Source organism: Pinus tabuliformis, chromosome 7, assembly GCF_031772625.1.
Source record: "Pinus tabuliformis cultivar Carrire ecotype Pingquan chromosome 7, CPIR1, whole genome shotgun sequence".
Classification (NCBI taxonomy): Eukaryota; Viridiplantae; Streptophyta; class Pinopsida; order Pinales; family Pinaceae; genus Pinus; species Pinus tabuliformis.
Window position 1 is genome coordinate 1,475,216,388 of NC_142293.1, and position 13,697 is coordinate 1,475,230,084.

The 13,697-nt window shown below is 36.7% G+C and overlaps 1 protein-coding gene across 1 annotated transcript; it reads right to left on the minus strand.

Moving 5' to 3' along the window:
- Nucleotides 1–4,563: 4,563 nt before the first annotated feature.
- On the minus strand, nucleotides 4,564–9,226 carry LOC149253383 (signal peptidase complex subunit 1-like). The gene is made up of 2 exons (XM_089456822.1): nucleotides 8,574–9,226; nucleotides 4,564–4,904 (listed from the first exon to the last, which is right to left on the minus strand). Exons 1-2 carry the CDS (start codon nucleotides 8,867–8,869, stop codon nucleotides 4,817–4,819), a joined length of 384 nt encoding a protein of 127 aa, XP_089312948.1. The 5' UTR covers nucleotides 8,870–9,226; the 3' UTR covers nucleotides 4,564–4,816.
- Between the last annotated feature and the right edge of the window lie 4,471 nt (nucleotides 9,227–13,697).

The following is a 13,697-nucleotide window of genomic DNA, read 5'->3' on the forward strand; positions in this document are numbered from 1 at the left end:
CAGAGCTGGTTGAGGATGATGAGGAGGAGGTGACACCATCTAGGATGGGCAGTAGTAGCATGGGACAAAGGCCACCTCTTTGATTGGCTTCTAGAGGACGATTGAGTCCATTTGTATCCCCAGGGGCAGGGCCTTCTTCCTCTAGAGGAAAAGGCAAAGCCATTCCCTATTCCTGTAAAAAGGGAAGAGGATCTCAGTGAATGATTACTTTATGACTTTTAGATGACTCATGATATACATTTATTATATTTTTTGTTGATATTTTGACTCTTGAGAGTTGAGACTTAGATAGGACTCAAGATTCAGGAGTTGATTCACTATTTTGATATGTGATGTAGCACTAGACTTCATATACATATTATATATTAACTTTCTTTACATGTTTATGTGAAAATGCATTTATTCGATGTTGTGGATACTCTAGATGTTAAAATAAATAAATGAATAATTTTGTGTTTTTTTAATTTTTCCGACTTTTTCAAAAAACTCCCGACTTTAACAAGTTTCTCAACTTTTGGACCCTTGCCAAATTAATCCCGACTTCAACTTTTTCCACATTGTTTTATACTAAATATCCCACATTAGGAAATATTGAATGCATATGCCCTTATACACTTCGTTAAATGAAAATGCCCTTAAATGAAAATGCCCTTATACACTCTCACTTTTATTGAACTAAAATGAACTAAATAATAGAATGAATAAAAGAAAAAAATTCATATAAACGATTTTCATAGATCATATTCTTCTCTCTCAAGATACACACTTATAATCATATATTTCTGTGTATAAATATAAATATGTTTCTAAATAATAAAACACCACACCAGAATAATAAAGAGAGAGCTATGGATAGTTGGTTATGTAAGTGGCCTATATTAAAAATATATCAATCTTATAGCTTGTGGAGGATGGTTTTTTCAAGGCCATGCATACTTCACTAGCAAAAAGGGGAGAAAGTTTCTCATGAAAGACCAAAAGCGTAAGAAAAATGCTTACAGAAAAGGCAATGAGAACTTTGGTCCGCCATATATAAAAGGTCTGGAAGTGAACATTCTAAACGTAAGAAAAATGCTTACAGAAAAGGCAATGAGAACTTTGGTCCGCCATATATAAAAGGTCTGGAAGTGAACATTCTAAACATGGGTAGAATATTTTGATTGATTTTTTCTCATGATCCATGTAAATACATGTTTTGATTTTAAAAGCTCTATTCCTTTTTGTACAAAGCTCTGGTGATATGATTTTGATTTTAAAAGTTCATCCTTTCTCCTACAAAGCTTTGCTAATATGCTTCTAGAAAACATGATTTTAAAAATGATTTTGATTTTTAAAGTTCATCCTTTTTCTTAAAAATCTATGTGGATGTGTTTCTGGAAAACATGCTTAATGGATAAACAAGTCGGACATACTTATAAAGAAATACGACTATTGTTCATTAGATATTTTCTCCTAAGCTAGAAACATCATAACTTCAATCCAAAAAACTCTGCCGTTAACTGGTTTATATTCTCATCTTGAATTTAATTCTAGACCCTGCATTTATATAATATAATCACAAAATATTTATTTCTACGTCCTTCATTTATGTCATATAATCACAAAATATAAAAAAGGAATGTTGGATCTGCAATGGAGATTTTAAAATTAATAACAACATCCATTTTATGAAGCAATCATTCATTGTAAATCAAGCTCTGCCCACTTTGGGTATCGAACTTGCTAAATGAATGAATAATTATTATGAGACCATTGTTCTATTATAAAAAAGAATTACATAGGAACAAGCTATATTGGATCTCTGTGTATAACGTAAAAATATTTCAACTGTAAGACTGTGTGAGAATAATGAAGAAATAAGATTAGTTAGTTATAGTTAGTTATTGAACAGAATAGTTGGTTGAACAGAATAGTTAGTTATTGAACAGAATTGAGTTCCTATATAAGTGAAATGTAATTGAGAAAATGATGAAAAAGTTAGTGAGTTTTATATTTTAATATGGTATCAGAGCTCAAGGTTTGAGCTGGGGTGAGAGCGCAGGTGAGGAATCCGGCTCCCCTGCGTGAGGCCAGACTTGCTGTGTGTGTACCCGAGTTGGCGTGGTGAACCCCAGTTCCTGAGGGCGTTGTGAGAGGCTGTGTAAAGCCTGCGTGTTGGTGCAGCGTGAGGAATCCGGCTCCCCTGCGTGCGGCCAGACTTGCTGTGTGTGTACCCGAGTTGGCGTGGTGAACCCCAGTTCCTGAGGGCGTTGTGAGAGGCTGTGTAAAGCCTGCGTGTTGGTGCAGCGTGAGAGCCGTCTTCATGTTGCTGTGTGTTGGTGCAGCGTGAGAGCTGTGAGGCGGAGTTGTGTTGCTGCGTGTTGGTGCAGCGTGAGAGCCCCCTGCGTTGCTGCGTGTGCGTGTTGGTGGAAGATCCTGCGTGAGGTGAGACGGACGTGGTGCAGTGTGAGAGCTCCCTGTGTTGCTGCGTGAGTTGCAGCGTAAGAGCTAGAGACCGAACCGTTTTCTTGATTGAAGTCTGTCTGCCTGTTGGTTAAAGTCGAAAGTGAAAAGGAAAGCCGCAGAAGAATTTCTGTTTGAAGTCAGACGGTAAGCCACTGGTTTGCATTTTTTTGAAATTTCGATTTTGGGACTAGACTGTGTGAGCAGTGATGGGACGAAGAAATTAATTTCTGCATAGTGAGCGCTGTTGTGACCTGGTGAGTGAATGACGTCGTGGTGAAGAACCTGGTGTATGACGTCGTGGTGAACCCCGCTGTGGTGTTGGTTTGTGCCGTGGAGGCGTGGCGTTGAGTCTGAGAGTGACGAGCGTTGAAGGGTGGAGCAACCATTTCTTGCAAGTCTAGTTAGTGTAAGTTTGGTTTAGTTGGCGCCATGTATAATCCCTTTTGAATTGCTGCGTTTGGAATGGAGAACCCCTGCTACCCTTGGAGCATTTGATTCCAGTGAGTTGCTGTGTCAGCGGTGCAGAGGTGAAAACCCTTGAGGCCGGTGCAGTGTCGCAGTGGTGTGCTGTCGAGCACCGTCGAGAAGTCTGTGAATTTGAGTGCGTGTGAGTGCATCGGGTGAGAAGCCGTCTTGCTGTTTGAAGGGCCGTGAGAAGCCATCTTGCTGTTTGTTGCTGTTTGAAGTCAAACGGAAATCTGAGCAGTCGTGAAGCGCTGCCAGAAGTGAAAGACGTGTTGTGTGAAGACCAGCAAGAGTCCGTTGTGCAGAGAGTGTGTGCACTGCGTTTGTGCATAGAGTTTGTGCCGCTGCGTGGAGGTATTTCAGAAACTGTTGTGCTGGTGCCGTGGTTTCATTATTGTGTTTCTTTGCAGAAACTGTTGTGCCGTGGTCATATTCTTTTTCAGTCGGCCCGGTTTTCTTTGCAGAGAGAGGCAGTAGAAAAGGTGTTTTGTTTGAAGTGTGATAAAGCTAACTGAGATGTCTATTTTTTTAGACTTTTTTGACGATGATCCTTTTAATGATCATTTTTTCATGAATCCATTTGGGATTAGCAGTATTTTGGAGTCCATTGACAAAGAGTTTCATGTTGTTGAGGATCACGTTGTTGAAGAAATCACTCATGTTGTTGAGGATCACGTTGTTGAAGAAATCACTCATGTTGTTGAGGATGTTGAAGAAATCACTCATGTTGTTGAGGATCACGCTGTTGAAGAAATCCCTCATGTTGTTGAGGATCACCCTGTTGAAGAAATCACTGAAATTAAAACTTGCCCAGTTGTTCGAAGTTTTATTGGATCTACTTTCAAAGATGACTGCATTTTGGTGGATCCTTCGTTGGTTCCTCATGGAAAGTGGGGAGAACATGAATTAAATTACCTCGTTCGAGATCTTGCATTGCCTCTCAATCCAAAAGAGGTTGTTGACGTTAAGTATGTAAGCAAGGAGCAAAGGAATTTCATCAGGAAATCCAAAAAGGTGAAGATGAAACTGCCCCAACAATGGAAAAGGACCAAGCATGGACCTTTTAATAAGAAGACAAAAATGAAATATTTTGTTGTAAGCCTAGCTGAGACTTAGACCAGCAGGCAAGATAAAGTTTGTGGTTTTCTGTTAAGTCGTCATCATTAAGAATATATATAGTTTGTTATATAGTTGGAATTAAGGGGGAGTGATAGAAAGGCATTAATCCCAACTACCCTCTGTTAATGCAGTAGTTACAGCAGATGTTCAAAGTACAAGTTCTAGAAGTCAGTTAGGTATGGTAGAAAATCCATTTCTCCATTAAGGGAGGATGTGAGAATAATGAAGAAATAAGATTAGTTAGTTATAGTTAGTTATTGAACAGAATAGTTGGTTGAACAGAATAGTTAGTTATTGAACAGAATTGAGTTCCTATATAAGTGAAATGTAATTGAGAAAATGATGAAAAAGTTAGTGAGTTTTATATTTTTATAGACTGAACATGCATATGAATAACTTAGTTGTTGATGAGTTAAGATCACAACGTTTTCAATGTTTTTTTTCGGTCAAAGAGGTTCTTTGACATATTTTCCTCAACTTAACTATGAGATAAACATGTATAAGAATACTACGCAAGTTCATATAACCCTCAAGTGGAAAGATAAAGAAATTTTCTTCAAATGAAAATTGCCTCCCAAGACAGATTAATCCTTTTCTTCACATGATTTTCTATTTCAATGAAGACACATGAAGAGTTTGCAGCAGCAACAGACGAGAAATCTCACATAAAAGAACATTTACCACTTCAAGAATATTGCCCACTAGAGTGTCAAATGAGTTCACAGTTCACACTGCAACAGTTATGTGGCTAAGGAATTGCCACATTGTCAAAGTGATAAACCTTTTATTAGCTAGTTATATACTTCCATGTGCTGTAGAAAATAAAGCCGTAGGAAATAATAAACATAATCATTCGAAGTGGATAAAATTCGAATCTGCAAACGATCACACAAAAAAGCATGGTATAAATAAGTTTATATTGTAAGGAAAATGTAATGCATCAATTTATTGCTTCGTTCCTTTGAGAAAAATCAAGCAGTCCAGTCAATGAGCAAATTTAAAACACACATCTATACAGGAGATTAATGTGCCACACATTTTCCACAGCTAGGTTTCTATCTGGACCATTTACTGTTTTAAAATAAAAATGAAACTCAAGAATAATACAAAGCAATATGACTGTCATATCGAATTTATTACAATATTATGTGTATGAGATTGTATTCAGACTTTGCCATTCCCCATGGTGTCTGAAAGATTTATCTTTGTCATTCAAAACCTCGTAAAATGCTTCATATCTATAATTTTGTTTCAGGGCATAGTTCTATAAATTTGTTTACACTGGAGCAAACAGGACCATGGAAAATTTCCACGTGAATGCAGTGCTGGATACAGAGTAATTATTAAAAAATAGCCTTCCTAAACTTTCATCCGTGACTCTCATGATTATAGATTAGGAAGCATCCCTTTAGAAGTTAAATTAAAGACTTGAAATGTCTCCAAATTCAGAGCACGAAAGAACATTCAAATTGTTTTAGCTTGAAAGCATTCAAATTGGTTTAAATTTTAGTTTGAAAGCAAAGAAAATTTTAAGAATGCAAATATATTTTAAAGTAAAGAAATTTTGATGAATTTTACTAGTCTTTAACATGCAAACTATGATATGTTTAGCAAAAATTTTGAAAAAATATTCAAGTTTCTAATGGTTTTATATAGTTTCTATAAAATTGCAGTAATTTTATCCTATAGAATTGGAGAGAATCATTTATAAAAAAAATGGAATTAATAACATTTTTTAAAAGAAAACATGGAAAATTAATCCATCTATGAAATTTAACCCCTAAAATTTTCCTTACTTAAAAAGACAATTATAAAATACAATAAAAACGTAATTTGTTAAACACCATAGAGCAGTTGAGAATTTTCAAATTTTATTTTGTTTCAAACATAAAAAACAAAAAACTGTAATCCTATTCCCGTTACATCCCAATCCCAATCGCTTAGCATTAGTCTAGAGCAGATGCTGGGCAAGCTTGATTAGCTGTTGTAAATGGAAGCTACCAAATGCTCGGTACAAAATATCCAAGGGAATATCTTACTTGCAACCACAACCAACACCAAAATATACTCCAAAATCCACAATGGACGTTGGAGTACCTATCCCTGTGTACCCTAGGGCAGTTTGTGCCACCGTGGCTTACTTTAAGAGGCACTGTAACAGATTTCTTCTAAAGGATAGCCACGTTGGAAGAATTCAATGATTGTATTGTAAATTACTGAGATATCCATGATTTGGAAATTAACAATGTAAGTTTATTCCAGAGGTTAGAAAATGGGAGTAAGAGAACCAATGTAAGATTTTCTGCCCTTCACAGGACACTTTACACATCAAAGAAGGGTAAGATTTTATGCCCTTCACAGGGTACTTTACACATAAAAGAAGGGCTAAAATTTTCTGTCCCTTCAAATGATAAGCAACGAAAATATTACTTCTCCTGAAAAGCACTGAAGAGGTATCTTGTAAAGACATTAATTTCTATTTGACTTTCAAGTTATGATTATTTTTTTCTATCTCTTGTTATTTTTAAAGCTGGAAAAGCTGAGATCTTATACATAGCTCCATGCATATTAGGCACCTGCAAGTTCACACTGTGGCTTGGGAGGTCAGCACCATGCCACTTGCAAACTTTCAATGATCAAGAGAGTTCTCAAGACTGGAGGAACAACCTGGTAGTTGTGGGAGTAGAATTTCACTCATTAAAACTTAATATTAAATTGGTAATGGTACCATTGCCCAATATGAAAGGGGCATGTGGATTAGTGGTAGAGCAACCTGTCAGCTAGGGGCAGATTCTGGGTTTGGTTCCTAGCTTGGCCAATTCTCAACGCCGGTCAAATTTGATCCTTGTTATTTTATTGGAGTATAACTGTCAGTGGTAGTCGGTACAAAGTTCAGCTTGTTCCTGAAAACCATAGACCATACTAAAACAGGTGGGCAAAACAAGCATTTCAGAACTCAGAGACCCCTTCTAAAGGTGCAAGCTGTAGTGGCTTCATCGTTTTTTTTAAGAAACGGTTGCATTGTTTCGTTGAGATTGAAGTCAAAACCTAAACCTGAAGCTCTGCTTGAGCCCAAAGAAAGTTATCGAACAAACAGCTTCAGGTAAGGATGAAGAGGAAAGAGGCACTTACATCTCCCATTTTGCATTCAAAAAGAGCAAAAGCTTCAAGTGTCTCATTTCATAAAATGTCACCTCCAGCCAGGGAACCTTTCTCAATTAAAAGTTTGTATACAACTGCGTCTGGGAGAAATGCAAAATTTTATATATATTCATTATTGCTTTATCTGAAACTTGCCAATACGAAAATATTTGTTATACTTATTTAGCAGTTGTGGTAAATATTTTAAAACTCTGTCAATTAAGAATATGTCAGATGGGCAGGAGATTGACCATTAAATTATCAAACTCACACCCATCCCCAATTCCAAAATTGAAGACGCCTCTAAGCATCTCAGGTCAAGTTGTCACTCGTGTACCTATTTATTTGATGGTGGAATTGGCAATCTCTGTGGCATGATTACGAGTTCACAAGGACCAAGTGCTACTCTCAGTATGGTAGGAACAACCCATTAAAGTCGGTGCACGACCTTGCTTTCGAAGAAATGACATTGCAGAACTAGCGACCCTTGCACCTTCCAGTGACTTGGGGGCCTTCCATGGCCCAAAACCAACTTCAAAAAATCCCCCTCGCTAGTGTTCTTTTAGGGGCCTTCTTTTTGGGTAATGCAAAAGCAGACCAATAGGCATTTACGGTGTACTTATCCTTTTGGGTGCTTTGTTCAAACCTTTCAGGGAAGGTGATCCGGGTGGTAATGCCCCTGGTCATTGAAGTCTGACACCATTTTGAAAAAAATTGAACATCGATGTTCAAAATTTTTTAAGCAATATAGTTTAGATCTAGAGAAATGGTGGTCTCTAAAGACAGCATAGTTGTTGAGATTTCACTAGTCACTAGAATGAATTAACATAAAGTTTTTTCGATTTTTAAATAAGCTACAGTAAAGATGAATATTACGAACAAAACCATAGGTTATCATAAATCTGGAAAAAAATCACTAATCAAATTTATCCAATCAGCTATAACAAATATTGAACAAAACTGTAAATGACTAAATTGTGGTGACTAAAAATTCATAATCGACGAGAATGGATGGACTTCCAGGCCACGACGATACCATCGGTGCCTATGACACCACTCTGAACAAAATTGAATAGCAATGTTCGATAATTCCTAAGCTGTATGCGCCTAAATTGTGATGACCTAAAATTCATAAGCAACCAGAGTGGATGGACTTCCAGGCCACGATGACACCATGGATGCCTAATAAGTATGCTAATGAGTGTGGAGTTATAATTGAGTAGCCTTAATTGCCTGCTCAAAATCAAAATCAGAAAAACAAATAGATACACCCCCTTCTGCAATAAACCCTGCTACCCATGTACTCATATGGGGACCATATAATTTTTTTCCAGACTTCAATAGGGCAATCAAACAAAGAAAAAGAAAACAGACGAGGGAGGGTTAGAAAAAATCATTCATACCTCTGAGCATACTTGGGTGAGTTGTTGAGAATCTCAAACCTGGCCTTCTGGGCCATTGCACTCTGGGGATCAGAAGCCATGGGAAAACGCCACCCCGAGGGATGGCGTTTGAAGAACTCCCAGTCGGGCACAGCGACCAGCAGGGCGAAGAACACTCCCACACCATATGTGATGATCATTCTCTTAAAAGACCAACTGTAATACCCCACAACTCCCGCAATCAGAGCCGACACAATCAAAGAATACTGCAGGAATTGCAGTAGAATTTCCTGCGACCGAAAACCCTCAGTACCCATTTTTCTTCTCCTCCTCCTTTTCTATTTCAGGCACCAAATAATGAGATTTTTCTTCTTTACTGCCTCCTATAAACCGGGGCATGTCCAATTAAAACCCAAACCAATTCAATTCAAGACATTAAGATTTAAGACGATGTGGTTCAGCACAATTTCGGTGGCAGTCCAACTACTTCTTCGGGAATCAAGCTCAAAATCCGAATACGTCCAAGTACAAACATGTTCATCTATAGCCGATGTGTTTTACATTGAATTGAAGAAAGTATCTATCCATGGCTGCCTACTGAGAAAACATTAATGCAGACATACTGGTAATCAGCGTATGCATTGAATACATTATTTATTAGCTGGTAGACCGGTGAGGCCCATGAACGTGCTAATGGTTTGTAATTATTATAGTAAATATGACCAAATTTGGTTACAAATTTTCAGCTAGAATTTATTGTTTCAGTTCATTATGGAAATTTCTCTTTCTTAAAGAATTAAAAAAATTATATCATAAACTTCCATATATTTATTCTAAATGACAGTTCAACTAACTAAGGAAACCATTCTTAAAATGCAAAAGTGACATCGCGTTCACCTAAACAGAGTTTAAACATGAAAAATATTATATTATATTAGTCACAGGGACGTTAAGGGTGTGATGGAAGAAATTTAAATATAATATCTTTTAGACAATTTCTTATTTATAATATTTTAGAGTTTAAGTTAAAAGATATAATAGTTTTAAAATTCATTCCAATTTTGATATTTAAAAAACTAATATTAAATAATTTTTTAAATCTAGATTATAATGAAAAGATTAAAAATATAAATTATAAAAAAAAAAAATATATATATATATATATATATATATATATTAATTATATATATGAAAAGCAAGTAAATAAATAAATATGTACGAATTTTACATTTGGGGATTGGATTTGATTGAGGATTTAAGTGAGAGTAAAGTTTTGCCTGATGAAGGATTAGACTAAGTGGGCTATTCTGACAATCCTTGCAAGGGTGCAGAGATCTGGTCAATTTTTATAACAAATGGTTAGTTGTACACGGTGTCTTCAAGTCTAGATGGAGGTTGGCAAAGTCAAGATGGGATAGTACTTCATTAGTGTGAGGAGGCCCTAAAAATGCCAAACATTCCTCACATAGGTGTTTAGGTGGGGTTGGTACAACTACCTTTATGGAAGGTACATGATTTGGGTTTGATTCTGATCATCTCTTAGCTGGGGGTTGATTTTCCTAAGGGTATCACCAATACTTTTTTGGGTGTTATTAATTCCTCAAGACATTTTTCCTCACATTTTTGGAAGGTTGAACCATCTTGTGCTTGTCTTTCACCAACATCTAGGAGGGTTTTTCATGGTTTAAAGGGTTGTTTTTTAGTGTTCAATCCTAGAGTAAATCAGATTGGCAATTGTCATTTGATACAATCTCATTCTCTCAAAGTAGTAGATTGTGGAATCCTCATGTGCTAGTCTGTTTCGCGAGTTGTGGGTATCCATGGATTTGTGAAGAGGCCAAGAGAAGGGAGAGATGAAGGGTAGTTTTGTGGGGTGGAAAGAGGGAGGGGTGTACACCTCAAGGATAGGGGTTTAGAGCAAACCCATGGTGACAAGATTCAATCTAGTGATGGAGATTTTAGGTCATCTCTGGAGTCCCCTTTCTTATTGAAGAATTTGATAAATAAGGGGGTATTTGCATGCACAAGGTGATGCATTGGTTCTAGGGTAGGTGAAGAAGAGTTCTGAGAAGCTCTTATCTACTCTTGTTCTCATGGGAAGGATATGTTATCTACAGAGCCTCAGGGAGTGGGACTAGCTGAAGGCAAGGTGACGAAAGGCGGAGAGACAATCTGAGGAAAAAGAAGAAGTGCATCAAGCCTAACGAGTCTCCAGTGAAGTTAGTTGGTGAGGATATAAAACTTGATGAGGTTGTAAATATGGCTAAAATGGTAGTTATAGGTCATGTGAGGGGTCGATGTTTCAATAGTCATATCTTGAAAGAATGATTTAACCTCAGATGGTTTTAGATGCTTAGTTATTTCCCTATAGGCTACATTCTTCGAAGAGGTTTGTTTGCAGTATTTTTTAAATACTCAGGGGATGCTAAGTCCATATTAAGAGGTACATGGATGTGGGAATCAACCCTAGATTTTCTGAAGATATGGATCCCACTCTTTGGTGCTAAAAAATAAAGGATTGACCTAATCCTAGTGTGGGTAAGGTTGTCAAGTTTACCAATGGAATTTTTGTTTTGGATGCCTTGAAAGCTATTGGTGATATCTTAGGGGTCATCTTATTGTTGGATATGTCTTTAGAAATGGGTCAAATGAAATTGGCTCGAATACTTGTGTCAATGGATTTAAGGGAAGACTTGGTAGAAACTCTAGAAATTACAAAGCGTCTGATGGAGTTTATTTAACAACTAGATTATGAAGGTGTTCCATTCAAATGTCAGCATTTCCATACTCAAGGTCAGCTTGTCGAGGAGTTTCAATTAACTTTCCAATCGAAGATATAAGAAGTTGTGGGAATTCCTTAGGTTATGACCACAATTCTAGAGGGATCTAGGTGTCAAATGTTTAAAGAATATCATCTTATGAAGGATAGAGTGACTTCAGATAGTGTTAGTGACAGGGAGAATAGTCAAATCTTGGAGATAAAGGACAATATTGAAAATGATCCTTGTGCTCGCAATAACCAAGTTCAAAAGCAGACACTTTTTTAGGTTATGGGTTCTTTAGTTTTGTCAATGTCACCATTGATAACTCCCAAGATAGTGAATCAGGATTTTGAGTTGGTAGGAATTCATCTAAAGGTATGTTAGTTGATTAAGATATCATGCAATGGCTACCTAAATTCCAACTTTCTAAAGTTTATAGGGATAAGGTTATTAGGGATATGAGGTCTAACCTCCTCCTAGTGGATTTGACTAGATCTCATTCTTCAAAGTCGATGGATGTGGAGGAAATCAGTGCTTGGGACTAGATTTTGGGAAGGCAATTTTTGACATGCCTATTGTCTAGCTCTATCTCTCATTCATCAGGAAATATTACCCAATCCTTTCCTCCTTTATATGTTATTTCACTACCAAATATCTCTTTAGGATTATCATGGAATCTAGTGGGTGGTCACCAGGTATCCCTAATATGAATTCATCTCAGGGAAGGATATGTTTCAAAACATAAAATATCTCTCTTTTGTTGAGCTTTGGGTGTGGGTCCTAAATTTGAAAGGGGACTTCCACGGGACTCTGTGGATGCATATTTAGGAGAGGGAGGTCATTATTATAACCTATTGATTGGAAAAATTTGTCCCAACAACAATGATGGGTACTCTCTTGTATGAGGTCCCAACTATACCTCACACCCACCTCACACCATTTGGGATGAGAGACCCATTTGGATTCTAGTCCAACTACTATTCTTGGTTTTGGGTCAATGTTACAAGATGTAAGTGATCATCACAATAGTGTGGTGCGCCTATTGAGCTAGCATTCGTCCTAAGTGTGGAAGTGCAACTATTCTAACCTATCTAAGGGGAAAAAGGATGAGGAAATTGGAAGAAATTAGAAGAAACTACATAACTACACAACCAAGGGATAGTTAGGTGTAGTCTTGGACGATAGTGTATACTTATCAAAATTAGAACACATAATAATCAGTGCCTAAACTAATAAGTACTCAATGAAGAAAGCAACTCAGGATAAAACCACAAGTAAGAAATTACAATCCAATTTTCATATTAATCTAAAAACAATAGTAATGAATCTCACCAATACATACATAAGTGAATCGTTTAAGAACAGTCATAAACAAAAACACCCCGTACGCAAAGTGAAATTTAGTATTGGCCTTCATGACTTCTCTATATTAAATGGCCAAAAGAATACATAGACACCAACTCCCAATCTTTGATTTACAAGGATTTAAAAAAGATGCAAAACAATCCTTGTTACATTCAACTCAACACTATTTGTAGGCTTGAATGGTAATTGTATCCTAAGACTACTTGACTTTTCAAAATTAGTTACAAGCTTTCAACTTCTCCAATTTTCTAATTACAATTACAATAATAATTTGTTGATTTTTTTACAAGTCATACAAGATTATCACATCTTCTACTGGAATCTTCTCATTCTCCTTAATATATGTTGCCCACACTTCATGATAGGATCCAATCATTTTTATCCTACTTGACAATAAACTCTCCATGACAACATGATCCCCTTTAGTGCCCTAAGAGAATATGGGTAGTTCTCTTTGTAGTGTGACTAGGAATGAGTTGAGTATTCTGTGTTGTTGTGTTGGTTCCACCAAATGATGCTTAATATTTTCCTTAGAAATCTTTTTGGTGAAAGTTTTGAAGGATATCTCTTTTGCCTTGGATGGTCCTTCCAATTTCCTAGTTCCCTCTTCAACATCTCTAGCCTCTCTCTGAACTCCAATAGACAATAGTTGACTTTGATGATCTTGTCAGTTAGAGAATACTTTTTTTGATACATGGCCAATGATATGGAAATATGTTTTGTAATGGTTGTGAACTTTTGATGCATAAGCCTTGTAATCATCCACCCTAACACTAATCTTCCCTAACGTCTTGGCTTCAATCCTTAACATTTTCACTTACTCTTCAACCTTTGTGATTTGAGCATCCTTTTCTTGGACTTGGTCCAAGAGAACCTAAATTTTTCTTTCAGTTACTTGGGAAAATGTTGTGCCTATAGAGGCTGCTATCAATAGGTCCTCTCTAGTATCTATCACAATAGTCCTCTCAGTCATAATATGTATTGGTGGTAGTTGTAGCCTAACATGTGTTCTTTCTGT